The sequence below is a fragment of the Ilyonectria robusta genome, assembly GCF_021365365.1.
Source record: "Ilyonectria robusta strain PMI_751 chromosome Unknown BGZ61scaffold_32, whole genome shotgun sequence".
Lineage (NCBI taxonomy): Eukaryota > Fungi > Ascomycota > Sordariomycetes > Hypocreales > Nectriaceae > Ilyonectria > Ilyonectria robusta.
In genome coordinates, this window is record NW_025764466.1 from 388,780 (window position 1) to 415,508 (window position 26,729).

General features: G+C 51.1%; 9 protein-coding genes across 9 annotated transcripts; 4 read left to right on the forward strand and 5 right to left on the reverse strand.

The window, feature by feature from the left end:
* On the forward strand, window positions 1-3,857 carry BGZ61DRAFT_431827 (uncharacterized protein). Its single transcript, XM_046243866.1, has 7 exons — window positions 1-345; window positions 422-614; window positions 681-1,727; window positions 1,782-1,893; window positions 1,945-2,199; window positions 2,252-2,703; window positions 2,761-3,857. The coding sequence occupies exons 1-7, from the start codon at window positions 43-45 to the stop codon at window positions 3,783-3,785; spliced, it is 3,387 nt and encodes a 1,128-aa protein (XP_046096965.1). The 5' UTR covers window positions 1-42; the 3' UTR covers window positions 3,786-3,857.
* Window positions 3,858-4,779: 922 nt separating this feature from the next.
* BGZ61DRAFT_462670 (uncharacterized protein) lies at window positions 4,780-6,267 on the reverse strand. Its single transcript, XM_046247333.1, has one exon. The coding sequence runs from the start codon at window positions 6,200-6,202 to the stop codon at window positions 4,856-4,858; it is 1,347 nt and encodes a 448-aa protein (XP_046096966.1). The 5' UTR covers window positions 6,203-6,267; the 3' UTR covers window positions 4,780-4,855.
* Window positions 6,268-7,494: 1,227 nt separating this feature from the next.
* Window positions 7,495-9,362, reverse strand: BGZ61DRAFT_539165 (uncharacterized protein; the record flags this gene model as incomplete). Its single annotated transcript, XM_046254754.1, has 5 exons — window positions 7,495-7,659; window positions 7,782-8,060; window positions 8,118-8,294; window positions 8,355-8,954; window positions 9,024-9,362. The coding sequence occupies 5 exons, from the start codon at window positions 9,360-9,362 to the stop codon at window positions 7,495-7,497; spliced, it is 1,560 nt and encodes a 519-aa protein (XP_046096967.1).
* Window positions 9,363-10,293: 931 nt separating this feature from the next.
* On the reverse strand, window positions 10,294-14,274 carry BGZ61DRAFT_539166 (uncharacterized protein; the record flags this gene model as incomplete). Its single annotated transcript, XM_046254755.1, has 1 exon — window positions 10,294-14,274. The coding sequence occupies one exon, from the start codon at window positions 14,272-14,274 to the stop codon at window positions 10,294-10,296; it is 3,981 nt and encodes a 1,326-aa protein (XP_046096968.1).
* A 1,273-nt stretch (window positions 14,275-15,547) lies between these two features.
* On the forward strand, window positions 15,548-16,355 carry BGZ61DRAFT_367387 (P-loop containing nucleoside triphosphate hydrolase protein; the record flags this gene model as incomplete). Its single annotated transcript, XM_046241782.1, has 3 exons — window positions 15,548-15,644; window positions 15,713-16,103; window positions 16,154-16,355. Coding segments are annotated over 3 exons (690 nt in total), but the record flags the coding sequence as incomplete, so codon positions are not given.
* Window positions 16,356-17,746: 1,391 nt separating this feature from the next.
* Window positions 17,747-18,142, forward strand: BGZ61DRAFT_462672 (uncharacterized protein). The gene has a single exon (XM_046247334.1). The coding sequence runs from the start codon at window positions 17,795-17,797 to the stop codon at window positions 18,077-18,079; it is 285 nt and encodes a 94-aa protein (XP_046096970.1). The 5' UTR covers window positions 17,747-17,794; the 3' UTR covers window positions 18,080-18,142.
* Window positions 18,143-19,461: 1,319 nt separating this feature from the next.
* Window positions 19,462-21,621, forward strand: BGZ61DRAFT_539168 (uncharacterized protein; the record flags this gene model as incomplete). Its single annotated transcript, XM_046254756.1, has 2 exons — window positions 19,462-20,928; window positions 20,980-21,621. 2 exons carry the CDS (start codon window positions 19,462-19,464, stop codon window positions 21,619-21,621), a joined length of 2,109 nt encoding a protein of 702 aa, XP_046096971.1.
* Window positions 21,622-22,631: 1,010 nt separating this feature from the next.
* On the reverse strand, window positions 22,632-24,549 carry BGZ61DRAFT_431832 (uncharacterized protein; the record flags this gene model as incomplete). The annotated part of the gene is made up of 4 exons (XM_046243867.1): window positions 22,632-23,664; window positions 23,726-23,884; window positions 23,937-24,440; window positions 24,490-24,549. 4 exons carry the CDS (start codon window positions 24,547-24,549, stop codon window positions 22,966-22,968), a joined length of 1,422 nt encoding a protein of 473 aa, XP_046096972.1. The 3' UTR covers window positions 22,632-22,965.
* Window positions 24,550-25,642: 1,093 nt separating this feature from the next.
* On the reverse strand, window positions 25,643-26,113 carry BGZ61DRAFT_367548 (Mss4-like protein; the record flags this gene model as incomplete). The annotated part of the gene is made up of 2 exons (XM_046241798.1): window positions 25,643-25,987; window positions 26,048-26,113. The coding sequence occupies 2 exons, from the start codon at window positions 26,111-26,113 to the stop codon at window positions 25,643-25,645; spliced, it is 411 nt and encodes a 136-aa protein (XP_046096973.1).
* Window positions 26,114-26,729: the final 616 nt, after the last annotated feature.

Here is a 26,729-nt window from a genome sequence, read left to right on the forward strand (position 1 = left end):
CTTTGCATGGATTAAATCCCGAGACTCCGCGACGAAATCAATATGCCACTGAAGGCCCGGGTCTCGTCAGACGCGCAACGCACCATCCGGGAAGCGTTCGAGGATCTGGAACAGGCTCTTTCGACAAGCGATAGCGTCACCCTCAAGGATACCGTCCTTGAAGATGTGCAAAAAGCTGCCTATCTAGTCGAGGAAGAACTAGCAGCGAAAAAGACTCTCCGGAATATGAAAAGACTTGAGCCATTTTTCACGGGATTGCAGCACTATTCAGAGACAATCAAGGACCTCTGCGATGGCACCCCATATTTGCCATGGATCTGGGCCCCGATAAAAATAATCCTCCAGGTATGAGTCAACGTTGTGAATAGCTTCCAAAAGTGGTGGAAGAGACGATTGCTAATATGACTGTGCGGGGGGGTAGATATCATCCGACAACATTGAAGCATTTGAAAAGATCATCAAGGCATATAGCCGAATAGCCCAGCATCTGCAGATCTTCAAAACCATCAGCAGTACATTCTCAGACAACAAAGAAGTTCAGCAGATTTTGGCCGTTTTCTACTCGGATATCTTAAAGTTTCACAAGGAGGCTTATGTCTTTGTTCGACGGAGCAGTAAGCCACACATAGCATGAAATCGCCCTGAAACTACTGGCAAAATGACTAACCAACGCCTTGCAGGCTGGGAGAGGTTCTTCCTCGCGTCTTGGGTTCGTTTTGAACGGCGATTCAACTGCATCCTCGATGATCTGAAGGCTCATGAAGATCTCATCGACAAGACAGCAAGAGTAGTCGACATGTCCAAGGCACAAGAATCCAGACAACTTCTACAAACTTGGCGGCAGGAAACTCTCAACAAATTAGCTAAAGAGGAAGATGAGTACACTGCGGCACAGTTTCTTGACATTATTGGCTGCCTAAAGGTGGATGAGTCGACTCAGCTCAAGATATTCGACGAAGTGGCCTCTAGATCGGAAGGGGACGCATGGACTTGTGACTGGATATTGGAGCAGTCCATCATTAAAGAGTGGATGGGATGCAACCAAAAGTCGACGTTTGTGATTCTGCACGGCCGTCCAGGGAGTGGTAAGACCGTCCTAGCTGCTCACATTGCGAAGTCACTACGAGGGCCAGATGAATCATCGGCGGACAAATCGATGATCGACAAACCGCTAGTTGTTTCTCACTTCTGCACATACTCGTACGAGGAGTCGATGGACTACGACAAGATCCTGAGGTCGCTTCTTTTACAGCTAATCAGATCCAATCCCGACTTGATATCTTATGTGCACGATCATCTGATACGCCAGAGGAAAAGTGCTAAATCCAAAGTCCTCGAGGAGCTGCTCCGCGACGTGGTGAAATCCAGTTCAGCGGCACCGTCGGCCACCAAGTACATCCATGTCATTTTGGATGGGCTGGACGAATGCGAAAAGGATACACAGCCAAGAGTCATCAAGGTGTTGGAGCAACTGGTGTCAGCTGCTTCTTTATCTGGGTCAACTGTGTGCAAAGTCTTGCTATCCGGCCGATTGTCTCCAGCTATCGCTAAGAGGTCAAGACACAATTTGACAGTCTCTCTTACTGATGAGACCAAGAGCGTGCAGAAAGCAATCGAGGGTTACGCGTTGAGGAGGCTGGATGCCTCGAAGACAGAGTTGCTACAGATGCAAGTCACCGAGGATGACATGAACGCCCTGGCACTCAAGATTGCTAAAAAGGCCAATGGTATGTACCGCAATACCAACTTTCGTGTTTTAATAAGAAACTCACATTTAGAAGGTATGTTCCTATGGGCCAGACTTGTCTTGGATTATGTCGCCACAAACATGTTCCAAAGCAGAGCCGAAGTACTCAAGGTTGTCGACTATCTACCAGTAGAGCTAAGACAATTGTGCGTAAAACACCCCATCCCGATGATTAAACCAACTAAATGAGATGATAGCTATGAGAAACTTTTGACTCAACTGATGTCCCGTTTTGACGAACGCTCGGTTGTCCGAATGAAGTCGATTTTTGGATGGATTGCATTTGCTAAACGACCACTTCGCAAAGCAGAGTTTCGATCTGCGTTGATGTTTAGTTCTGGGAATCCAGAGTCAAACGAGCTAGTTCCCCAGTACTGGTTTGACAAGTGCACTCCTTTGGTTGAAGAGCGGGCAGACTCTACGTTTGCATTCATCCACGTTTCAGTCAGAGAGTAGGTTATCTAAGCTTTTATCGTATTCCGTGATGACTACTGACGGCTCCAGTTATCTACAAAGTCCTGACAGCAACCTTATCCTTGATGAGAAAACTAGTATCCACGAGCATGGACTAGCAACTGCGACATGTTTAGTCTCAGGTCTGCAGATACTCAATCCCTCTTGCCCCGATCACACACGACTTCCGCGAGTGCTTCGAGGGATTCATGGCTTCCATACCTATGCTACAGAATACTGGATAGAGTACGTTCTGTCGAATTTCCCGCTTAACATGCGTATCCCGGCAAGCTTACAGTTCTTCCATCTCTCACGCCAACTCTCAGCCTCGTTCGCTCAATTGGCTAAACCTTCCCAAAATGAGGGAAAAGGCCGCAAGTTCGATTTGTTTGACAATCGGCTAAACGACATTCGACATCAAGACATCGGATTATATGATACAGCGAGGACAATACTTCTAGAACGCCAAGTGGGATATCTCACGGAATCACTGCCAGAGAAGGGTATATGCTCTCCAGATTCTCAAAGTACCTTTCGACGTTATACTCATCGAGAGACAGAAAATGATACGACTATGGTCGAGGTTACAAGCGTCAAATCTCTTTTGGAAAACTACCAACGGACTATACAGCAGTTGCTCATTTTACGCAGCTACCAGGGGTTTAGCTTCCAGGAACTGGAGAGATTCAGGCAGGACTTTCGAGCCACTGCATTCACCTGTCGTTTTTCATCTTGCCCAAAGACAACAAATGGGTTCAAGACTCACTGTCTTCGACTGGAACATGAGGCGAGCCATTCAGTAATAACGTGCCCTGTTCAAGGTTGCCAATATCCATCTTTCCCGTCCACTTCAGCTCTGAAGCGGCATCAACAAAGTTGCCATAGTGGCGACATGCCGGACTCGGGTCGTAAGGTGATAAGAACCGAAAACATTCCAGACCACCCAAAACTGGCGGAGAGGTCCATGAGCGAAGTCATGCATAAAACCACAGTCAATATGAGTCAAGAGCGCCTGGACCTGGAACTGGAACTGCAGCAACGGTATCTGGAAGAGAAACTGCAAATGCAACTACAACAGCAACAGAAACTGCAAATGCAACTACAACAGCAACAGCATCTGAAACAGCAACAGCAACAGCAACAGCAACAGATCCATAATCAGGCACGTGTTGTGTATCATGGCATGTTAAGCAGACTTGCCGCTGAGCACGGAGGGCTTAAACGAATTCCGCAAGAGCATATAAAAGAGGCCAAACAAACTGCGCTCGCACAAGCCTCGAAACTTTTCAAGAAGAACGTTCCTAAGCGTATGGCGGCGCATCTGCAGGCGATACGCGATAAAATGACACTGCAGAAAGAGATGGCACTGTGGCAGCACCGACCGCACCAGAGGATGACGCAGCAGCAAAGGAGAGAGCAGCGGGATCGGGAGATAGAGGAGCAGGAGCGGGAGATGCAGCAGGAGGAGCGGGAGATGCGGCAGCAGGAGCGGGAGATGGAGCGGCTGATATTGCAGGAGCAGGAGCAGGTGATAAAACAGATGCAGCAACAGGAAATGCAGCAAGGAATGCAGCCACAAATGTAGGCTATTAATGGGAAGATGGGCAATCAGGAGGATATGAGCGAGCTCGTTGAGTATAACTTGAGCGCATTGAAGAAAGCTGATTTTAATTTAAATAACCAGCTCTCTTAAAAGCTTTATTTATCAACTTTTAATTGAGCTCTTTGTCTTTTAAATAACTGATAAAATATCTAGAAAAAGAAGTTTAAAAAGGTTTATTTCAATATTATGATTTCAATAAGTTTACTAAATATAATTTAAGTAATCTAAGAGTTCATAAAATAAAAGACAGTAAGCTTTAATAGGAGCCTTGAGTTTTATAAGATTGCAGCTTGTTGTGATTTTGCGTTAGTTTTCGAGTTTGGTTAGAGTTATTTTGCACCCTTCTAACTTGACAGAGCCTGAATCTCGGTTAAGGAAGCTGAAAATACTCAGCGTTGTCATACTCATTCTGCAACCTTCATCAATACCTTGAGAGAGAAGCCAACGCTTCGCAAGGATATCCCACCACTAAAGCACCGGGTCGAGATATACCCAACCGTCTCCCACGCCCAACGACGTCTCAGCTGCTAGTCGTGTCCACCGCTTGGTCAACGGCGGGCGCCCTTGGGAAGACTTTACGCCCGAGGAGCTGCGGATTATCGTGACCTACTCGTCCCGCAACAGAGTCGGCGTGGCTGCATCCTTGTCCGCACTTGGCACGGCTGATCTTGACTCTGTTGCGGACAACCATCATGTTAAGATGGTCAAAGAACCGCGGCGGAATGGAGAGAGAGCCAAGCGAGGCAACGATATGCGTGAGGGATGCCACACGGTGGCTCTTAGGGAGTCTAAACCTATCAATCCATTATCCTCTTCCAAAACTCGACGGGATAAGTAGGTGATGACGTAGGTGGCCAAGGGAAATGACCCAGGGAACTGATAAGAACCTGGTCAACTTGGCTGTCAGACCGTTAGTGTTGAGAAGAAAACCTTTGCTAGAGAAGACATAATTTCGCCATTTTCCTATATGAAGGAGGGTATCTATAAGTATCCAATTCGCCAGACCCAGCAACGCCTCACATAACGCCAAACACCAACACACAAAGATGTGTCTACGAAACCACTAAGGCATTCTTCACCATCCACTCGCGAAAGGTGCCATTGATCCACACAGTCAGCCACCTGAGCACGGCCAGCAGCTTGTAACAAGACATGATGGACATGGTATTTCCAATTGGACCAATGCGCACAATCTCGACGCTGTTGGCATGATCGACGGCAAAAAATAAGTCCCACGCGGCTCCCTGAATGCTGATGAGCGGTAACGAAATGTCAAGCTCAGAAGCCTTGTCCGAGGTGGCGGCAAGTTCGCGCAGACGAGCGATATGCGACAATGCCCATACGGCAAGCTGCGCCCTGGCCGTCTCGGTCGAACCTGCGGGTGTCTTGGTTTCGATGCTGACCGCGATGGGGCGAAATCGCAGGGGCCGGTACTCTGCATGGCTGATGGAACTCTGGTTGCTCATCTTGAGCTGCATGATGACGCGGTCCTTGATCGCCTCGCCGTCAAGAGTGATGCAAAAGTCCACCATCTTGGCTTGAAGGTCGTTGCCCAAGCTGCGCAGTGGAGAGTACATCTCAGTAATGCGCGCCGTAGTCACATCCCAGTGCGAGACGGTACCTTGGAAAGGTGCCAAGGCGAGCTCGAGAAAAGGGTGATGGACTGTGGTGTTCCATGCTGGCTCTGATAAATCCTCGGCATCACACTCAGCAGTCTTGGCAACGATCTTCTCCAGCAATTCAAACTCCTTGGCCACATCCCAAGTGATTTTTCCGACTTGGCCGTCGGCATCGGGGAGCCAATGGTTGGCCCTGTATATATTTCTTTCATTGATACTTGGGTCGAGGAGGTCCCGGTGCTTCTCAGCAGCTTCAACCATAGATTGGGGGATGACTTTGATCCCATCCAATACGGCTAGGATGTGCATCAACAAGCCCGTGACGTCGTTGGGTACTCCTCCGCGTGTTTTGGGCGTGCTGAATTGGATCGACTTCTCGGCTAGCAGAAGGTCACCCATGTTCTTAACGGAGCTCCGCTGCCGCGTCCGTCTGCCAGCGCCAGAGTGGCCGGTGCTGGTCGTCGCGGTTGATCGGGCTGATTGTGTGGGCGCTGCTATCGTGCCATCTTCGCTTGGGTGGCCGAGGCTAGGCGTCGAAGCTGATAGAATATCGACCCTACGACGTTTCGAGGATGGCCCGGCGCGCAGCTTAGCATCAAGATCGGGCGGCTCTGTACTTTGCGTTGGCGAGGAGAGGTCGGCGTATATGTCAGGCGAGGAGATGCCGGCGAACATATCTTGGGAGGAGGAGGAGTGGGAGAGTTGGTGTTTGTGGTTCCTGGAAGGTGGGGAAGACAAAGCAACTCCGTCCATCCAGTCGTGAACCTGGCTGTAGTCCATGGCTAGCTACTCAATTATACTGCACTATGCTGGGGCGATTTAGACTGGGACCTGTTGCGTGGTTGGGTTGTCGTAGTGTATCTTCAACTCTCCTCCTACTTGCGATGGTGATGTCTACAGACCTGGAGCGAGTGGGGCGTTGCAGGGGCAACCTGCTTAGTGATGAGGTCCAGCCTCAGCCTACCTACCCTATAGCCAACTAGACACTCATCTTGAACACCTAGAGCTGAATTGCCGGGGTACCGCGTCGTGGAAAACTGTACATCAAGTATAAAAAATAAATAAAAAGCTCAGTCCCGTGGTTTAAACCTATTTACACGTTTCGCACTTTGTCCACGGACCCGTAGAGTGATTTCGGTGGCGTTCATGAGACGGTGATCTCCTTGTACACTGTCGAATATCATTTTCTCAAAGGCCGGGAACGTATTGGTCGCCTGTCTTCTCGTGAAAGTGAGACGTCACGTCAGAATATTATGGCAGTTTGTTCATTGGTTCACTCGACACCCCTATAGTAAAACCAGAATTATTCTCTCACGCTAACGATTATCTATGACGGCAAAGGCAAATTTATCTTTGCGACTAACCAGCTTCAGATGGTCTGGATGACAAGCTCTACCGTCATCGAGAATAACATCCGTCGAAAAATTGATAAAAGGATCGAAAAGAGTTGCAAAAACCACCTTTCTCTGTAAAGGTGCCCGGATGCCCCAAATCATACTAACCTCCCATGTGTATGAGCCCACTCAAAGACATTTGCTTTGATCAATTGGTTGCGCGAGAGAGCATAGGAGAGCCTACTCGCTACGCCTGAGGCTGTGGTGCTCTCAAGGAATATACAGATAATAGTACAATGAGGGGACTATTCTTATATCGGCTAGTCAGTCACTAGGCACCACTTTCTGGCGACGTGATATTGATTGTGACGGAGACTATTTGCGTTGGGGCTAGTAAGGCTGGTTAAATCCGAGGCATGTTCTTAATAGCCAGTTTATTTCAGGAGCGCCGTCGGCTGTTGGACTGATGCCGAGTCAGAACTGATTTGGATGCAGGTGAGTTAATACACAGTGCCCCTTAACTACGTAGCTAATTGGGGCGAATTTGGATGTATGATGAGCACAACGGCATAATTCCTGCTGCCCAGCCCATGTGATAGCGGTTGCAGGTCCTCTGATTTGTTGATCGCGGGCCCATCTTGATGCACGCAGCCCTGAAATACTGACGATTGATGCTTAAGACTTCCCACTTGTCGATGGCTTTTAGTATGAACATCAGACGCTGCATCTTCGTGTGAGCTAGGCGGTAACAACACCCTCAGTTTGGCCGTCTCGAATATCATCACCACCCGTGATCTCCTCCTCCGGATCGCCGGTACCCTCCTTCTTGACGATCTTGAAGATCACGGGGCCGTGCACGCCATCCTCCACCTCGAGCTTTACGTCTGCCCAGTCGGGGTATGCCTGTCCACTTGTTAGCTGCTAAAGCGAAGGAGGCGAGAAATGCGGAAGGCATGTAAGGAAGAACGCAACCGTGGGCTTGAGTAGTTTCCACTGGAACTTTGTTCCATGGTGCATCAACTGACCTTTGCAAAAGCCAAAAGAATCAACTTCTTAACTACTTGCGACGTGCTTACGCAACCGATGATCAAAGGGATCAGCTGTCCCGTCGTATCGATGTTGTTGACGTTGCGTATATTATTCCAGCGGATTGTGAGCTCGATGCTGGTGATGAACCATGCAATGCTCAGGACAACGCAGCCATTCCACAGGGAACAGAAGATTCGGTGATTAGGCCTGTTTTTGCACTGACAGTTGGGGATGTCATCTTCAGGAATGCGGGTGCAGTGACGGCACCTGGCGTCCTTCCAACCCAGCATTAGCCCTCCATGCAAGGGCTGTCCACCCCCCGCATCTCTCACCTTCACTTCCCCTGTCCCCAGAGAAACACAGACCTTGATGATGTCGGAAAACCGGACGGCCTTGCTCTTGGGTGTGGTGAAGAACTCGAGTACGTCCATGAATGCATCAAACGGGCCAAAGAATAGGGGCACCGGCGAGTAGCGCTGAAGCGTGTCCCGGAAAGGGATCCCGTGCTCCTATATCAGCGTGTTAATCCGGGTCAGCGGAGTCAGCGCCTCCCGGAGGGACTCGATGACCTGCGGCGAGCCCAAGTAAATTAGGTCACGGTACAGGAATAGGCATGCATAGAGGAAGAGCCGAGTCGTTAATAGAAGAAGGATCAGGGCTGCTGGAAAGACAAAGACAGCGATGATAACGGCGGCTGCATGACAGACGACAACGACGGAACCCTGAAGCTGCTGTTTGGAGAATAGGAAAATGTAGGGCCGTTCGCAGCCCGGTCTAGCTGGTTGCTGCGCACCGTTGCCCGAGTCGAACCAAAAGGCCAGGTTGTATGCGGCGATCATGCTGGCCGTGGCTGTCCTCCAAACCACCCCCGACCAGGAGAGACCAGGAGGCTTCAAGGGCGATAAGAGTTTGAGAGGCGATTCCATGCGGAGATGCCATATCAGGTACAGACCTTTCAAGTCCAGGGGCAAGCACTCGGCCGAGAATAAATCGCTTGCCGATAGCTTGGGCACCGGTGGTTTGCACGTCCATAGCTTGCGTGCCCATTCCGCTAACCTGTCCTTCAATGGCTTCTCACGTCGCCAAGGCCGTTGTATCGTCTCCGTTGCCCGTCGGATGCGTTCAAGTAAAGCTTTAAGTTTTGCTTTTGTGGGTATCCATGGGTAGTCCTGGCTACTAATCAGCGTCTCACATTTTATGCAGAAATTGAGGTATCGAACTCGCAAAGAAAAACTTACAGGTTCGAGTGCTTTTGTCATTGTCACCAACTTTGAAAGCCGGTCGGGGCTCATGAGCCACAGTCGTACGCCTAACGTGCTGAGAGTCGTGACGAAGAAGCCGAGCATGAACTGCAGCATCAGATACATCTCGATGGCGTCTGCCCCTTGTCGCGCTGCGATGATGGTCGCGATGACGATGGCGAAGACAAAGGTCGAGTTTGCATCGAAGGTGGCCTGCGCCGATTCCGGGTCGAGGAGGAGGGTGATCCGTGCCGACATCCACTGGAGGTAGACGCCGATCCGGATGCCGAGGCCGTAGAAATCGGAATTGCCGATGAACTCTGGGCAGGCGTCCATGGCTTTTCTCTCTCTATCTTCCTTGAATAACGTGCTTATATCGAACGTGCCGCTAGTTCGGGGGGGGGGGCAGTGCCCTTATAGACGCTGCCTTGCAGGGTGAAATTGCACATTTGGATACCCGAGAATATTCAGCGCTGTTTGAGGCAACATTCACTCACCTCGCCCATTTCAGCTTAAGACGCGATAAAGACCCAGCCACAGTACTTGTGTAGGTCCTCCTTGTGGACCAACCTCCACCAACGAGAACCGGGCAGATTTTTTGGCCCCCGAAGCACATGCATACGAAACCGGCCAAGGCGCCTATTGCTTATGAGCGCGTAATGGCGCCTCTTCGATGACCAATGACCAAGCGAGGAGGTTGGAATACGAGCAAAAGTGCGAAAGAGGCGCCTTCAGCCCTTCGCTATCATCCCCAGCTGAAAACTAAACTAGGCGGGGAACAATGCGAGGATTGTCACAGCCTGAAATTGCCCGACTGGCAGGAAGATAAGTAATCGTTTCAGCTAGTGGGTTTAAATAAGTAAGGAAAAAATAAGATATGTAGGAGCTAATATGAACAAGCTAGTGTGTCAGTGAGTCGAATTTCTCTCGTTGTGTTGCTCAATACCCACTCCCTGACGTCCTTCCGTCGTACAGTCTGATTGTTCTTGGCATTGTGCATCAGTTTTGTATATCATCCTTGCAAGTTAGGCTCGAATTGCAACAGAATAGTCAAGGGCAGGGGGGAATGAAAAGCTGTCGTTCATAATTTGTAGAACATTATCAGACATCAATACTATCATTTTTGGGCTGCACTGTATCGCTCCCTATCACCCTAATTTACTTGACAGTATCAAATCCAGCACTAGACCAACGCGGATCATCTAGTCAGCTCTACAACGATTCGATATTGGGTCTGCGAGGCAAGCACATTTAGCTAACTCCTCCCTTATCTCCATCGTGCCGCCCGAGCCTCTTCAATCCTACTCATGAAAGACGACTCTTGCTTCACGGCCAGCTTCATCACCGTTTCCATGGCGTCCTTTTGTTCTTTCATCATCCCCAGCCACTTCTCATCCGCATCCTTCATTTCCTCTCTTACTTCTTCCAGTAACTTCTGTCTCGAAAGAGCCTCTCCCATCAGAAGATTGGCCCTTTCCGCCAGCTTTACCAACTCTGTCTGCCGAACAAGAGCGATTTGGTGTTCTTGGGCCAAGAGTCGTCCTTGGTGTTTTGCGAGTTCCTCTGCCCTTCTCATACTCTCCCGCATGTCCCATTCAGCCTGAAGTCCCTCTTGTACCCTGGCGGCCACTTCTGGAGAAAATCCACAGGCGCTAGGAGGCTGTCCCCCGACCCTCGCAAAATACCTATCAGTGAAACCGGCAGCTTCTAGACGATCAACAACTGCCCGCCGTGTGCCCTCTTGCAGGATTGGGCACAATAGCTTGGCGTACATGGTTGGTGAGTAACACAACTCCGAGTCATTGATGTACATGTACTCATCCTGCTTTTGTGGCCGTCTCCAGATCTCACCGACTTCGATAAGCTGATTCACCGCTGCCAGGGGGTCGTGTCTATTCTCAATGGCAAAGTGTAGAATCGACTTGCCTCCCTGCTTCCAAATCAGGTCGCTAACAGGAAGCAGCCTCTGAAGGGTTGTTGTGAATCGTGAAGGCGTCTCAGAGGTCGCCTTGCCTGCCCGACACAAGACAGAAATGGGAGTTGATCCGTCTGACGGAGAGGGATACATAGGTTCGTGGCCTGCATCTAAAAGAAGCGAAACAACTTCGGGGAGGCATTTTTCAGCCGCTAAATGCAGACTGCAGTCATTTTTCGGTATATTGCACCGCAACAAAGCGGAAACGATAGCCAAGGCCTGTCTTTTGACAGCATTGAAGAGGGGCGTGTGTCCATCGACATCTCTCGCCGCCGGATCTGCGCCCGCGGAGAGAAGAAGATCAACCAAGTCGATTTTCCCGTTCTCAATGGCACGGAAAAGGGCGTTCGTCTTGCTCTTGCAGCTTACACCTCTCTCGAGGAGGCTCTTATGTAATCCCATGCGATGGTCATCTGCTAGTTCGGCAGTTACCGCGACGTCGAAAGCGGCCTCCACAGACTCAGGACCAAGTGGACCAGCCAGTAACAATTTTGTCATGGCCTCCGATTTTGCTAGGATTGCTAGGCGTAGTGCCAAAGCGCTCTCATAGTTTACGGACGCTCCGTGCTCTAGAAGAAGACGCGGTATGTCCGTTGACCAGACATCCCTTTTCACAGACTCAAACAGCGCATGCCCCAGATTAGTGGCTGATACCACATCTCTTCTTACCAACAGCAGGCGGTATAGTTCAAGCCTCGTCTTTTTATCCAGGGATGCACTCCGAGCCGCTACAAAAGCTTCGTTGACGTCTGGGGAACTTGTGGCGTACTGGAGGGCCAATCCAAGTGAGTCTACCAGACCAGCCTCGATGACAGGCTTGAGAGCTTTGCCAGCTGATGCACCCCGGTCGAGTAGAAGCTTGGAAGTCGACTGTGAGATTGTACCTCTTAGAAGACACGGAAGCAAAGCATCATCAAGCCCGTCCACCTCGACCCCGGCAGGCAAGAGCAACTGGAATATGGAAAATCTGGTTTCCTCGTTGCAGTCCATTGTAGCGGCTCTGGTTATTGGCTTGTGAAGAGACTTGATTAATGGCTTCTTGGCTAAGAGCATTCTGAGGAGAGTGAGGTTCTTTGATGACACGGCGGCGCTGATCGCTGCCCCATTCCTGTAGTCTACTGAGGATTCATTCTCCAGCAGCACTTTGGTCAGTTCTAGGGCGCTGGTCGGCGTTTGCGATGAAATAGATATGAGCGCATCGTGCTGGCCGATATCCGCGCCTCGGCCGAAACTCAGAATAGTAGAGGCACCCAGTTCTGGTGTTGTGCAACGAGGGTCCGTTAACGTAAGCTCAAGAGCCTTCCTTAGCAGCTTTCGATCCTCATCGTCTGAGATCGTCAAGGAAGAGAGCAGCGTTAGTAGCATAGGAGTGTCGCCCTCGATGATAGCCTTGGATACGAGGTTCCATCCCGACAACGCGACCCGCGCACCGCTGTCAAGGAGCATGCGAACCAGCTTGGTGCGTTGACTGTGATCTTCCAGCTGGGGTATTTTCAAGAAGTTGGCCAGCGGGAAGCCGTCTCTTCTTCGGCAGGTTTCTAGGATAACAGCTAGCAGATTGCAGTCACATGGATCTTGTGATAGAGCATGGATAGCTTGTGAGTAGAGAGTTTTGGGTGACAAATCAGCACTACCACAAAGAAGCTTTAAGGAAGCTAAATTGCTGAACTCGAAACAAGTTTCAAAAGCCTTGCCGAAATCGGCGTCGGGGATCTTGGATGGGTGTTGCAGAGCAGCCTTTGTGACGTCGAAATATACAGCAGCGATAGAGGCGACAAGAATTTCCCCCAAGGCGAGATCCTTATGGCCGCCTGCCAAGACGGCCAGGAGAATCGCGAGAACTTTGCTTTCAGGGACTGCCACAGTCATGGAGACTCTACTCTCTTCTTTGCGCACCCTGACCTTCATCATCTTAGGTATCAGCGCCAGGGCCGAGTTGAGAACAATCTTGGAGGAGCAAGCCAGGACCAGCCCTTTGACAAGACTGGTGTCTTGGCGCTGAACCGCGAGGCAAAGACAGTTTTGGTCGTCCTCAATATACTCAGACGATGCTCCATGCTTCAACAAAAGTTGGATCAGGCGGCCATCTTGAGCAACCCCCTCGAACATGACCGCCTTTAACAGAGACTGATCCAACTCAGGACCGGTTGCACTCCTCGGAAGAAGTCTCCGCATGGCTTGATATCGATCTTCGGGATGGTTCATAGCCATGGCCTTCGGAAGTAGTCTGCGGGTGAGGTCGGCAGGACACTCTGTGGCTAGAAGACTATCCAACATGCCAAAATCTTTGTGTTGCAGAGCAATGGCGAGCGCCCTTCCATTCCGGTGGTCTACCCGCGCTCCGCAACCAACGAGGACGCTACTCAACCTTTGTAGGCGGCTCTGCGCAGCAAGAATCAGGCGTTCAGAGAGAAAGGTAGGTTCAGCACCCATCTTTGCAAGAGCGAGAACCGTTTCGATTTGAAGCTCCTCTGGAGTATCGGCCGGGATTTTGCCCAAGGCTCGGGATGCTGCCTCGCTTGTTGCTCGGATTTGAGGGAGAATCTGATGCAGGTTGTGTTCGACAGCCCACTCGAGAGCCCGAAAATCCCCCTTGTCCTGTCGCGTCCCATGCCGTAGTAGTACGAGGCTGTCCTCAAAGCGTTCCTCCTTGAGGGAATCAAGAAGCTCGGTGCGTAGCCGAGGGCTGTCGGCGTCCATTCCAGCAATAACAAGCAGGTTCAGGATTGGCGTCCTGCTGCTGGGCGTCTGGATTGAAAATACGGCATCCTTGATGCTTGGGAGGGCATTTGCCCCAAAGAGCTGACTTGTAGATTCAAGCAGGACAGAGGCTTCCAGCAGGACCAAAGAGACCACTAGAGGATTTGTGGTATTGACAGCAGATAATAGAATACTTTGAAGGGCGTCGTCTGTCCATGGAATGTTGCTGAGCATAAATGAGATGATTTTCTCTTGTGCAGGGTCCGCTTTCAGGAGGGCCAGCGAGCGCAGCAGGGCGAGGCGGAAATGAGAAGAGAGAATATGGCTCTCTGCATGAACCCAGAGCTGGATTAGAGGTAGGTCTTTCCGATCGACGGCCTCCATGAGGAACCCCTCGCACTTGTCCAAGCTGGCTCCATGGCGCAGAAGCTCTCTTGTGACATCCACTCCGTGTTCCAGCGCTGGTTGCACGAAGCTGTCGAGCGTGTCGGTAAAAGAGCCATCTGCACACAGGAGGCTCACAAGTTCGCTCGAGCCTGACTTGACTGCAAACAAGACCCAGGAACAAGCCATTGGCCCCTGTCTTGACTCGGTAGATTGTCGTGTCGACTTCCAAAACTGGGCAATGGCCCAAAGTTGTTGAACAGATACTGAATGACTGGATCTAGCTAGATGTATCAAGTATTGGGCGATTCCAATACCGCCATCATTTCCCTCAGCGAACCGGGAGTCGAGGGCTCTGGCAATTTCTTCGGGGGTGAAGGCCCAGGTGTCAGGGTTGGCCAGGGACGATGTCTTCTCCTTGGATCGAAACACGCGCCTCCTCTGCTCTCGAGGGTCCTTGTATAACGGACTATTGGTTCTCTGAATCACTAAAATGGACCTTGCGCTGGCGATTTCCTGGGGTGTCGGCGGAGGAATGGGGGGTGGAGGTTCAAGCTCTGGTGCTGCTCGTGAGGCTGGCAACGCCGCCCCATAACGTTGAGCGAGCTTATAAAGCTCCTGGTATCCGGGGCCTCTATTTGCCTGTGGTTTCTGGGCATGATATTCTAGCCGTTTGAGCGGCTTTGGACTCACCTTCAGAAAACGGGGCCCGAAACTAGAGATCAGAGCCTTTCTTTTCTTTACCAGCTCATCGACAGTGCAACCCTCCGGCGATGGGGGCAGTGGCAGATAACTTAACAAGCTGACGGCTGTCGGTCTTTCAATTTCTGAGGACAAAGAGGGGTTGCTCGAGTTTCACTTCCACCTTCGCGCCCAATCCAAGCCTGCGCGTATTTGTCGCTTTGCACTTTCATGCTCCTTGTTGCAACCTTGCGTCAGCTGAGCCGCCACAGAGAGGAATAACAAGGGGGGCCAGGCGTGGAGTGTCCTCTCACTGGCTGCGCAAGATCTTCATTTGCACTTTGACGCGTGTATCCGCGACATGGCGTCCAGCTGAGCAACCATCAGGACTGCCAACTCAGCGTATTCGGGCTTGGCGGCGATAAGCCATTAAGCATCGAATGCGCCAGTCTCGGCGCCAAAAGGTTGGGCTGAAGCCGGTACATATTCTCGCGCCCCAACTCGGAACATGGTTCCTCGAGAGCCTGACCTGCATCGATTTTCTCAACCACGCAAGCAACGCATTGATTCCTGATCAGCCAATTATCTTAACTGCCAGAACTCGGTAATGAATCCCCGTACACCTCAATCAGGATTTGCCGCTGCGCGTCTTGACGAGATCCAGCGAAGTCGAGCGGCCGCCTTCTATCCAAACACCATGCGAATTCAGAATCCTGCCACGCCTTCACTCCAAGAGGTGGGTATTGGGGCAGGCAACAAACAGTCAGCCGGCGGTCGTATTATGATTGCTGTATGCGGCATGACCGGCACAGGAAAGTCGACCTTCATCCAGCGGCTGAGTGGTAAGAAAGTCAAGGTTGGCCATGGTCTCTATTCAGGTGAGTGGTTCATGGCCCTTTCAACGCGATTAGAGGGGTAACTGAGCCCTTCGGCCATTTTCCAACAGAAACATACGACCCAGAGGAGGTGCACTGCACCATAGATGCTCATGCCGTGACACTTGTCGATACGCCGGGCTTCGATGACACCACCCGAACCGACGCCGAAGTGCTGCAATCATTGGCAGACTGGATGGAAAAAACCTTCGTTGCTGGGACGCTGCTGTCTGGCATCATTTATCTGCACAGGATAACCGACGTCCGCATGACACATGCCTCACTTCGAAACCTAACATTATTTCGAAAGCTCTGTGGCGAGGAGAACCTGTCGAATGTGATGCTTGTTACGAGCTGGTGGGAGGTTTGCGAACCAGAGATTGCCATTGCCCGAGAGGCAGAGTTGAAGTCCCAAGGAACTTTTTGGGGCACTATGATCTCTCAGGGCGCTACCACGGACAGGTTAGCATGCAGCCGTGTATCCTAGGTCCATTCATGCTAACAGCTGACAGGTACAATAATCAGTCGGAGGTGGCAGAGGCTATTGTCCGCAGGCTGCTACCGAACAACCCTGTTGCCCTGAAGATACAAGAGCAACTCGTCCTCGAGCAAAAACCTCTCGCGGAGACCGACGCCGGCACCTTCGTGCATGAGGAGATGATCAAGCTAGAGAAGAGGCACCAGGAAAACTTGCAAGCAGTCAAAGAAGAGATGGAGCGCGCGAGCAAAGAGAGTGAGTATCCCCAGGCAACATCACACTGGTGCGTGCTAATGCACCTGTTAGGCAACGAGGCTTTGAAACAGGACCTGGAGCAAGCCCACGCTCGTGCCCTCGCCGACATCCAGAAGGTGCAAGAAGCCAAGGTCCAGCTACTGGAGAACAAGGTCCGACGGGTGCAGCTCGAAAACAAGCAAGACCTCGAGGCGCAAAGGGCGGAGCACAATCGCAAGTTGGAGAGATCCCAGCAGGAGAACCGCGAGAGGATGAATAGCATGCAAAGAGATCACGCGAGTCGGATCTCCGATGTCAAGTCTGAGGGCGCTCAGGCAATTGCCAAGATAGAGAAGTCTCACAGCACCGAGATGAAAGATCTCGAATCGCGGAACCGCAGCGAAATCAGCGCCGTCCGGTCTGAGCACTCGGCGAGGATGGAGTCGGCGACCCGGGAGGCCAACAGAGCCCTGCAGGAGCTCCAAAACAAGCAAGACGGCGAGCGAGACAGACAGAACGACGAGATACGGAAACTGCGGAGCAAGGTTGACGACCTTGAAACCGAAAAGAGCGCTGTGGCAACAACCAGCAGCAGCTCTGAAGACTCAGTTTCAACCGATGCGCTTATTCTTGCCGTCCAGATGGGGGCGTTGTATGGAGCGGCCAGAAGCCGGCTTCCGGCCTGCTCCTTATGCCAGCAGAGCCTCACCAGCCTGGGATACGGTAATTTGTGGCAGTGTCCTCGTTGCTGTAGATATTTTTCATCCAGATAGTGTTCTTGGCACTCCAATTATTCAGTACTTATATCTCCCTCTCTGCAAAGCCTCCAAGAACCAAACTGCCATTTTATTTCAGCTCCAGCTTCAGCTATAGCTTTTTACTTTCCATCTTACCTACAACTGAAGCAAGATACTACAGCCAATAGTTCGCCATCCGGTCCCATCACTGCCCTGCTGCAATTCCCCTCTCGACCCGCTGAGTGACTTGGGGAGCTGGACAAGCGCCTTCTTAGCTTTCCTCGCCTACATTTGTTAGTCTGTCACAAGTGTCACTGAACGCCCGATAAGCCTGTATCTCTACGGCCACATGGTCAGCTACCCGGCATTAGGCCCCTGTTAAGCATGTGCTCTGCCTACAAGAGTCCACTGTGGCTGCAGCCGGTCAAGCGAAAGCGGATCAACGGGGGATTGAGGCACAGCCCGGGCCGATTGATGCGGAGTTTCTCATTCTGGCCACTCCGTCCAGCCACCTCTCTGGCTATTCAGAGCCCTCTGCCTTAACTATAGAGACTTAGAAGACTGCGTTGTTTATCCCTAACAAATGGTGGGGCCGGGTTTATATTATTCCTCGGCCGTACTTCGCGCCGCTGCAGTTGCGCCCCATCGCCCTGAGCATCGAGACTAAGAAGCCGAGCAAGGACATCGACAGTGCGAACCTGCAGATGGGATCCTGGCATGCAGCGCAGTGGAACTTTCTCGCAACGGCTGTGCGGCTGTCGAGTCAAGATGGGCGAGTATCCAAGTCGCCGCTGGAGCAGATAGAACTTGTCAAGCGGGCTGAGGCGCGGCTCGATCAACTGCCGTTCCTTCCTGGTGTGGTGGTGCAGGGGCATAAGTGGTCTCTAGTCCTTTCGACGCGTGAGGGCCAGAAGACGATACTGTGGACGGAGCGGGAGTTTGGGACCACGCAGAGTATCCAGGATATATTCAAGATTGTTGCCGGGTGAGGGAGCTCGCGGCTTGGTGTAGAAGGGTATACTTGCCCTGGTGGGAGGAGAGTGTTTTAAGAGAGTTATACCCACTGATGATGCAACGAAATAAAAGTTAGTTTAAATAATGAATGTCACGTTTCACCTCCCAATTCTTATCATCCACGAATGCTCGTCGAGCTGTCTTGACCGCTGTTTCCAGGATTCGTAGGCATAAAGTCAGATGATGTGGCTGGCCCCATTGAGGTGATTTCCAGCTCCAGAGACCAGAGCAACTTTTCTAGTAAAATTCCGTTGACCGCCATCGAGTATCTCTACCTTGGGGAGATGGTCGATTAATTCTAGAGTCTGATCGAATACATATGTGCTTTCAAGAATCTGCAAGATATTCAAATACCGGATATAGCCTGACTCAACCTCAAGTAGAGTAATAATTCCCTGCTAGGCAAGAGTAACGCTGGACGAAATGTTTGACAAAGGGGCACAAGGGCTAGTCCCTCGACAGACCCAGCCAGCGGGGAATGTACAGATGCCAACCATAGTCTGTCAAATCCGGATCCGTAGGCATTAAAAGAGAGGGAGACATTCTCACCTAACACAATACCCGACACTGCTGGCAGTCAATTTCCCAGGACCGGTCAATTTTGAGCAAAACAAGCTCTTTACGTTGCCTGTTTAAACTTCTTGTCCCCCTAATCTATTCTAGCAACTTGTTAAAATACTATTGCCTCCACACCTGGCACTGGATGTGTCAGAACGGCGTAGTGAGGGTGGGTAAAAGGTTGTGCTATAACAACTAACTTATGGTGGGTGGGAGCAGATCACAGACAGGGAATCTACATAGTGTGCATTCTCTATCACTTTGCCCTCAAACGGTGTCGATAATATCTCTCTTTCTGAATAAGTGGGACTATAGTTAATTAGATATGTATTTATTGGAACAACGTCCATAACTCAGAGTTAAAGATGATTATGTTATTGTATCTAGGGTAGCAAGCCACAATACGCCACGCTCCGGCAGCTACTTAGTGAAGGTATTACTTTCAAGGAGAGTTATAATATGATGACTCGTTATTTATAGTTCACGTAAGATAATACTAAATTTAATTAAAACAATAATAGTTCATCAAGTATCCCTCTTAAGTGCTTAGTCATCCCGGCCGGACCGGATCCCTCCCCGTGCCGTGTGGGTCACATGGCTGTCATGATAACTGACAAACAAAGAACAACAATAAGTCGTAGATTCTCAATAGTTCAGCCACACAACATGCAGGCTCCCGCCAATTTCATACGCTGGAGCTGCATCCTCCTTCTCGAAGGCCAGTCGTCTCTTGCCTCTGTTTCCGCTCTCCATCCTCAGCAATTCTGTCCCATACCATCTCTCTCTTGGTGAAGCCATCATGACACCTCCCCGCCGTAGCCAGCGCCTTCGCACGGCGACGCCAACGCAATGGCCCTCGTCCAGAGCCGCTGGACTTGCTCTTAGACCTCCCGCAAGAAGAAACGCCTCCGCAATCGGTCACTCTCCTGCAAGAGACGCATGGACAGTCTTGGCCATGGTCACGGTCACCGTTGTGGCCATTATGATCGTCTTCGAAATTAGCCACCTTGTCGTTGTCTTCTTTTTCATGGCTCCTCCCAATACGGCTCCCAATACGGCTCCCAATACCACGGCAAATGCTTCCCGCCTCCTCGACCGCCTTGCGCCCGTCAACTGGTCAACCGAGGCCCTTCAGATTCAACTTGGACTTTCCAACCTTGCACGCATCTCTTGGTTTGGAGATACCACAACCGAGCCCTTCATGTGGCACGGCCAGCCTGGCATGCGCCTACCCGACGGCACCGACTTTGACGATTTCGACCGAGGAGGCTTCAGTGACGGCTACAACAGCAGCGACTGGGACTCGGCCTCCCTGCGCAATGACAGCCTCTTGATGCGCTATCGCCCGTGGGAGACGACAAGCACGGGGACCTATGTGCCGGAGCTAGTTTTCGCATATGAACTCCATCACATCATCTTTTCGACTTGCCACGACCTGGGGGAAATTGCAGATCATGGGCCGCCGAGCTTCTACTTCACCAATGGCTCAAGCAGCCAGTTTCGTTGGGCCACGTCGGCGGGATCCTTCCTGCCGCCCCATGATGCGCTGCTGACCTTCTCGACGACGCATTACGAATGGATGCTTGATGATGTAGCCTCTACGGTGCACGGCATGCCTCCGGAATCAGGCACCCGAGGCCATCCGACACCAACTCAGCGCCCGGAATACACCGAGTTCATCTCCAACCTCGACCCGCCTCTCTACCACCTCTGTCGCGACATCTACAAAAGCACCTCCCGGCTCACTATGTTCCATTGGTTCGCATTCGGATTAGGGGCCAGTCCGCTGGAACATACCCAGGGCGAGGCTGCGAAGTACCTATTCTTCCTGCAAAATCTCTTTGAAGAGCAGCGTCATGTGAACAAGACTACGTCGTGGGGTACTGATTCTGAGCGAATAGCGGCTTTGTATGGGCCGTTCGAGGTCACGGCCAAGGAAACAGCAACGCCGATATCGTCATCATCATCATCATCATCATCATCATCGACCACGCCGCCCCGATACGAAGACAATGCAGATATCCCGGCTGAGTTTATCGAAGCCTGGCGATCCGCGATGCAGGCACGACATATCAGTACTGAGCAGGCTTCTTCTGCCTCTCCTGCCTCTTCTGCCTTGGCTCCATCATCATCCTCATCTGCATCGTTTGCTCCCCGCCCACCCTCCATCATGCCCATCCACCACTACGCCACACTCCAACGGTCTAATAAGACCGCCCATACTATTGCCGGTGCCCTCATTAGAAAACTCAGCATCGAGCTCAATGTGACCATCTACGATGAGGCCGCCCGCTCCAAACGCCGCGAGCCATGGTAGCCCCTCTTTGGCCAATTCAACTTGTATGCAGCCAATTTGACGACAATCAAGGTGCTTCTCGAGCGAGTTCTGGAACGAATCGACCAGGCCGGGGTCCTGGATGCCGACGTTGTAGCTACCGACCCGGCCGTGGACCCGCTGCATCACGATCGCGTCCTGGGCGCCATTCGACGGGTGGCCATGGTTCGACCATTTCTCGCCGAGGTTGCCCTTCGACGTATCACCGATATGCTAGGCCGGGCTGCCCGGGTCACTTCCTTGCTAGATCATTTCGATCAGATGCAGAAAGACGCCAAGAATCGTATTGTTGCTACACTTGAACAGGGCATGGTCACCTACGACGAGAAAAGAGACGAGTTCACTGGCTTGTATATTCCTGATATGCAAGACCTTGAGTGGAAGTGGGCTTATAACTGGATCACGATGGAACTACATGACTTGAAAAGTATGTTTGATGCCCGAGAAGCCGAGTTCCGGAGCCGCCAGCCCAGCCGTAACGCAGTCCGTGATCATACTATTTGGTCAAGCTGGGGCTTGGCTGATCGTCGAAAGGATCCTGAAGGTAGTGAGCGTATACTATGGCCAGAGCACATTCCAGATTATAATACGGCAGAATTGCCTTGGTGGGCCTCGTGGTTCTAGTTTTGGTAGTAAGGAAACTGAGGATATTTATACAAGTGTTGCTATCGGGACAGTAAATAATTGTTATTGGATAGTAAAGGTCATATGTAAGTATCACAAGCTGAGTTTGAGATATAGGGTGCACATCGCCCGGTCTCATATGATGTAAGTCGCTTGTGCTGAGGGATTCAGGGGCATTCATCCGTATCTTCGTCTTCATCTTAGCCTAACTTACTTTTCAGAAACATAGCCTCGCAGGAAGCAGCTCTAACGTTATCTATAGGAAATAGTGACGAAAACTTCCAAGTTAATAAGCGATTAGAGGCTGCGTAAGGGCAAAAAACATACAAAGGCCAACTTTGGTGCAGATCCTGTGATAATATTATGTCTTTGTTGAAGCCTCAGGTACAATCTCGATTTCCCTGCTCAGGTGCTGATGACACGCGGGACGGAAAGGTTCTCAGTCTGTATCACTATGTACCAACCCAAAGATAAACGTCATATACGTTCTGTTTCTGCCCGGTTCTGTGAGAACTCGCTAATGAGCCTAAGATGGAGACTGAAGTCTCGCTGTGTTCGAAGCAATGCCCGCGGCATGCCACAAATGAGACAGCAAGCAACGGACTTGATTTTGCCACAGCTTCAACCTCTAGCGAGCTTCTTCTAATTATACTATATGGAAGAGGCACTGCCTGAGGCCTTGCGGCAGTCAAAGCAGTAGCAGAGGGCCTGCGTGTCTTTAGCATTGTTCCACCGGTCCGTGGTCCTGAAGTCAGCTGGAGCGAGTCTACTTGGAGCCGCCATTAGCTGACCCTTGATGGCGATCTTACGCTACGATAGAGACACGAAGCCGAAGTCATAATGTGCGACGGCGGAAATGAAATGTTGAGGAGGGCTGAAGCTGTGAACAAGACGCCGCCGGAATCGAAGAGTGAGAAGTTTGACGAGGAATGGAAATCGAGAGCTTCCCAACAACATCCTATATCACACGGGATATAGTTAATTGCATTACCTGCACCAGTGCGCATTTCCTTTTACATGGTCAATCCTGAATGCGACATTCTGGTTTTATACAGACATCCAAACTGCTTCTCTCATAACGTCCACCCACGGACTCCCACTGAGTTGCTCTAAACCATTTCGGGTTCTGTCTGCGATGGGCTGAATAGATTGGCTCTCAATTTCCACTGACAAGTCAGGGATTGCCGCCATTGTAATACTGCGTTCACCACTACCAGCGCCTATTACAGATCAGTTCACACCGTCCAGGCCTCGGGACCATTGCCAAACCGGATGCGGCCCAAACACACATAACTTGGCTATTTTGTCCCTTCCCCCCTTATCATTTAGAGACTCATTTCCGACCTATCTTTCCATTTTTTCCCCCGCCGTGACGGCGAGGCCGAACCCGCCGGCGGTGCCGATCTCTAGGAGCTTCTCGCGCACCCAAGCCCGGGTGGCTTCGTTGGCCAACTTGGATCGAAGCACTGCCGTCATCGGCCAGTAGAGGGAATATGCTCGAAATCCTATTCCTGGCTCTTTACTGACTTGTCCCTCCGTGCGAGACGGTGCTGCATTAAGTGCCGATGTTATCTCCCTCAGCAACTGCTCTGTGCACACAGCAGCATGTGGTCGGCTGGGGCTCGAGTGGAAATGAAGTGCATCAGCCGCTTCAGATAGTATCTCCAAGACATGTAGTCGCACGGTTAGGTAGAGGCACCTTGCGATGGCGGCGTTGGTCGCGCACGATATGGCAATGAACCCGTTGAAAGCGACGGAGGGTACGCCAACTCCGTCGACATAGACAATCCTTCTGGCCTCTTCATCCAAGCTTTGAGCCAGGGACAAACCGGACCGGATGAGTTCAGGGAATTGGATGCCGTGAATTCTTCCAATCTCAGGTACTGACAGTCCCAGATCCAGGGACAAGAATAGGACTTTAAAATCTACAGCTCGTCGAATTAGAGGGTCCAAATTAGGGCCGTCCTCAAGAGAATCGATGAAAAGATCAAGCTCAAACCACAGAGGTGGGATCTCGCGGGGTGTCGTGAAGAAATCCATTAGCTGCATGCGATGATGAGGGCGTCAGCGATGCACAGGATGGCGGACTTTTGGGTTATCGCACTCTAATTTCCCAAAATAACGCCAACAATCCTCGGTCTAGTGAATTCACCAACTGATGCTTTGCTCGATATTGAAATAGCGCTAGAGCACCGCGGGCATGGGGGTGACATCCTGGCTCGGTTGTTGGATTTTGTTGAGGTGCGAACTCTGCTGCAACGGTCTGCCACAAGTGAGTATGAGGAAAGATACAGACATAAGCGAACGGCCCGTACCTGGAAAAGACCAAGTACAAACAGCGATAGGAGTACGGAGTCTTCCTTGATCAAGGACTCATCCTGCATGGCATGTCGTATCCCGCTTATGGCCTTGCTATAAGCCTGTCTCGTGCGGGTCATCAGACCCGACTGACGGAGCTGACGCGACGAGCTCGCCATAGCAGTGGCTTCTAAGGCGGCAGAGAGGCATGGCATTGACGGCAAGGTGTACTTATCTGCTAAGAGCTCCAGGAACGCGACGCCTGATTGAGCGGTGTAGTCTGCAAAGAACTTATGGACGCTCATAGTCTCAGCGCTGAAATCCAACGTCCTGACGACGGGCATGTCTATGAGGCCCGCCTGCTCAGCTCTCCGGCTCCGGCTCCTTTCAACCCTAGTGTTGACGAGCTGAGCCGCGTGGGCATCCTGACGACGGAGAGTGAGGAGCCACCGGTCTGGATAGCCGGGACAGTGGCCGAGGAGACGCATACAACGCCCGCAGGATGGCATCTGCTGATCGCACTGCTTCGAGGTGAGGATGTGTAAGCTAAAGTCAGAGACAGACCCGTACCTTTACTTTCCGTTCTTTACAATTAAAACAAGCTCTAGATGGCCTCCCCGTATTCACCATGGCCAATAACATTTGCGTGAAGCAAATCTGGATCGAACTTGAAGTTAATCAGGACGGCAATTGCTCCCGTACCTAGTTTAGATCGGTGGGGCGGATTTACTTTATTCCCCTGACAAGCCTGGGCCTTCATGAAGAGCCACCAAGCTGTCGTCAGAATTAATGCGCCTGACGAGAATTGGAGTTGCTACAGTTATCAAGGGAGACGGCATTGGACTACTGGTTTAGAAAACGAGATCGGGGAGACAATGTTGTACGACATTTGGACTCGACAAACATTAGGGTCTTCAGCGGGACAGATTTGGAAGTATAGTGTAGGTGCAATTGGAGATACAAATGACTCCAATTGGTACCAAAGTTAAAACTTAATATGCACTTTGTCTTCAACGAAGGTGGCGAGCCAAGGAACGTCACTGTCCCCATTGGCCAGGTGCATGAAGAACTCAGCGTGAGCTTCACCGTCAAGAATAGCGATGAAAATTGGATGGAGGGGAGACTGGATTCCTCGAGACGGAGTGCGTCAGGACTGCAGGAAAGAACAGCTTGTCTCTCCTTGTCTTTCATTATCTCATTCTTTGACGGATATTTCTGCCCCGCAGCTTATAGTATCGTGCTTCGTTGTTCTGTTAATGCACGAAACCATTTCTGAAGATCAAGAATCTCCGTAGGAAATACTTGGTATGTGCCGAGTTATCGAATGAATGTCTTTTTTCAATCGTTGACTGTGTTCTACTATATTGCGACAGTGACCGAGAAGATAGGGCGCACTCTTTTCAGTCGCCTTGACTCACGGTGGCACGGAAATGACTTTACCAGGCTACCGGTCAAACGATCAACCTTAGCTGTGTCGTCAGTGACTAAGGATCGACCCAAGCGAGCGAGAAAGGCAAAATGATGAAGATCACCGATCGAAGGAGACAGGAGAATGGGGGAGCAAACGGAGAAAAGCAGGCCACGTTGCGTTCAGAGACAGTAGATGCTATGCTTCATTCAAAATTATCCTGTAGATACAGCAAACTGAACGTAACACCCTTACTTGAGGATTACCTTGTCTAGATCAGACAGATCCTACAAGAACGCAGACACCCTCGCTTCTTCACTCAGTCATCTCCTGCTTCTGCGAAGCGCCCTCAACAGGGGCCATCCACGACGGGCGTCGGGACACGAAAATTTCCCCTTGAGGTTTGACTGTACTCAAGACCTCGGGATCATTGAAGACACCGGCCTTGACAAACTTTATCCCCGGAGCAGCAGGGCCTTCGCGAAACAGCGTCGTTCCACAGTCGGGGCAGAAGCTGTTCGTAATGAGGTTGCCGGCGTTGCTCTTTTTAGTAAACGTCTTCGGCGAGCCCTCAACCGCGATTAGGTCCGCAGGGACGAACCAGTTCACGGCGTGAGAACTACCGGACGTTTTCCGACAGTCAAGGCAGTGGCAAAGACCCTAGTAGCAAAAGGTTAATCATGGGTTCACGACAAGGTACGGAGCAGGGCATTCGCGTACGACGGCCACAGGGTCGCCTGACACCTCAATCTTGACGGCGCCACATAAACATTGGCCGGAGGGCATGTTGAGGAGAGGAGAAGAGAAGGGTAGGCAAGTAAGTTGGGAAACCGGGAAAGGTGGGCAAGAAGTGATCGTGTCAAGCGTTGGAGAGGAAGTTGTTAGAGCCGATGTTGGCCATTTATTAAATATTCGAGTGGACTTGGAGATCTGGCGACTTGACGGCAGTCTCCGTCGGCGAAAGTGTGAAATCACCATTACAAATCGCAATTGACTGACGCTTCGCCAGCCTTGGCATAGCGGATTGGCACAGACAACGCAAGATAAGTAGGAGCACCAGGTTAGGTTTCCACTGAAGCGCTGGTAGAGTCGGCATAACAGGGCTAGGATGTCCGCGTCAGAGGACGGCTAGTAGTTCGTTTTGTCTCCTAACAGGATGGCTTGCAGCCCCTTAAAAAAGCTTCGTAGCCTCCACCTAGGTACAGATTTCATTTACCACCGTCAGCCACGTCGCTTTCGCTTCCCAAGCGCCAGGAATTTCGTGTATCAGTTGGAGACTTGGCGGTTGAAAATAAGGAGTTTTATTGGAAAATGGACTAAACCAATTCAGGCTCAGCAAGCGAGGGCGATCTGCTATTGGTGGCGGCAAATACTCAAGCTGCCTACTAGCAGGCCTCAATTA

Coding starts and splice junctions, on each gene's coding strand:
- BGZ61DRAFT_462670 (XM_046247333.1), bottom strand. CDS start 6,202: ATGGACTACAGCCAGGTTCACGACTGGATGGACGGAGTTGCTTTGTCT.
- BGZ61DRAFT_431827 (XM_046243866.1), top strand. CDS start 43: ATGCCACTGAAGGCCCGGGTCTCGTCAGACGCGCAACGCACCATCCGG. Junction 615..680: donor TGTCTTTGTTCGACGGAGCA/GTAAGCCACACA, acceptor AACGCCTTGCAG/GCTGGGAGAGGTTCTTCCTC. Junction 1,894..1,944: donor CCAGTAGAGCTAAGACAATT/GTGCGTAAAACA, acceptor ATGAGATGATAG/CTATGAGAAACTTTTGACTC.
- BGZ61DRAFT_462672 (XM_046247334.1), top strand. CDS start 17,795: ATGGGATCCTGGCATGCAGCGCAGTGGAACTTTCTCGCAACGGCTGTG.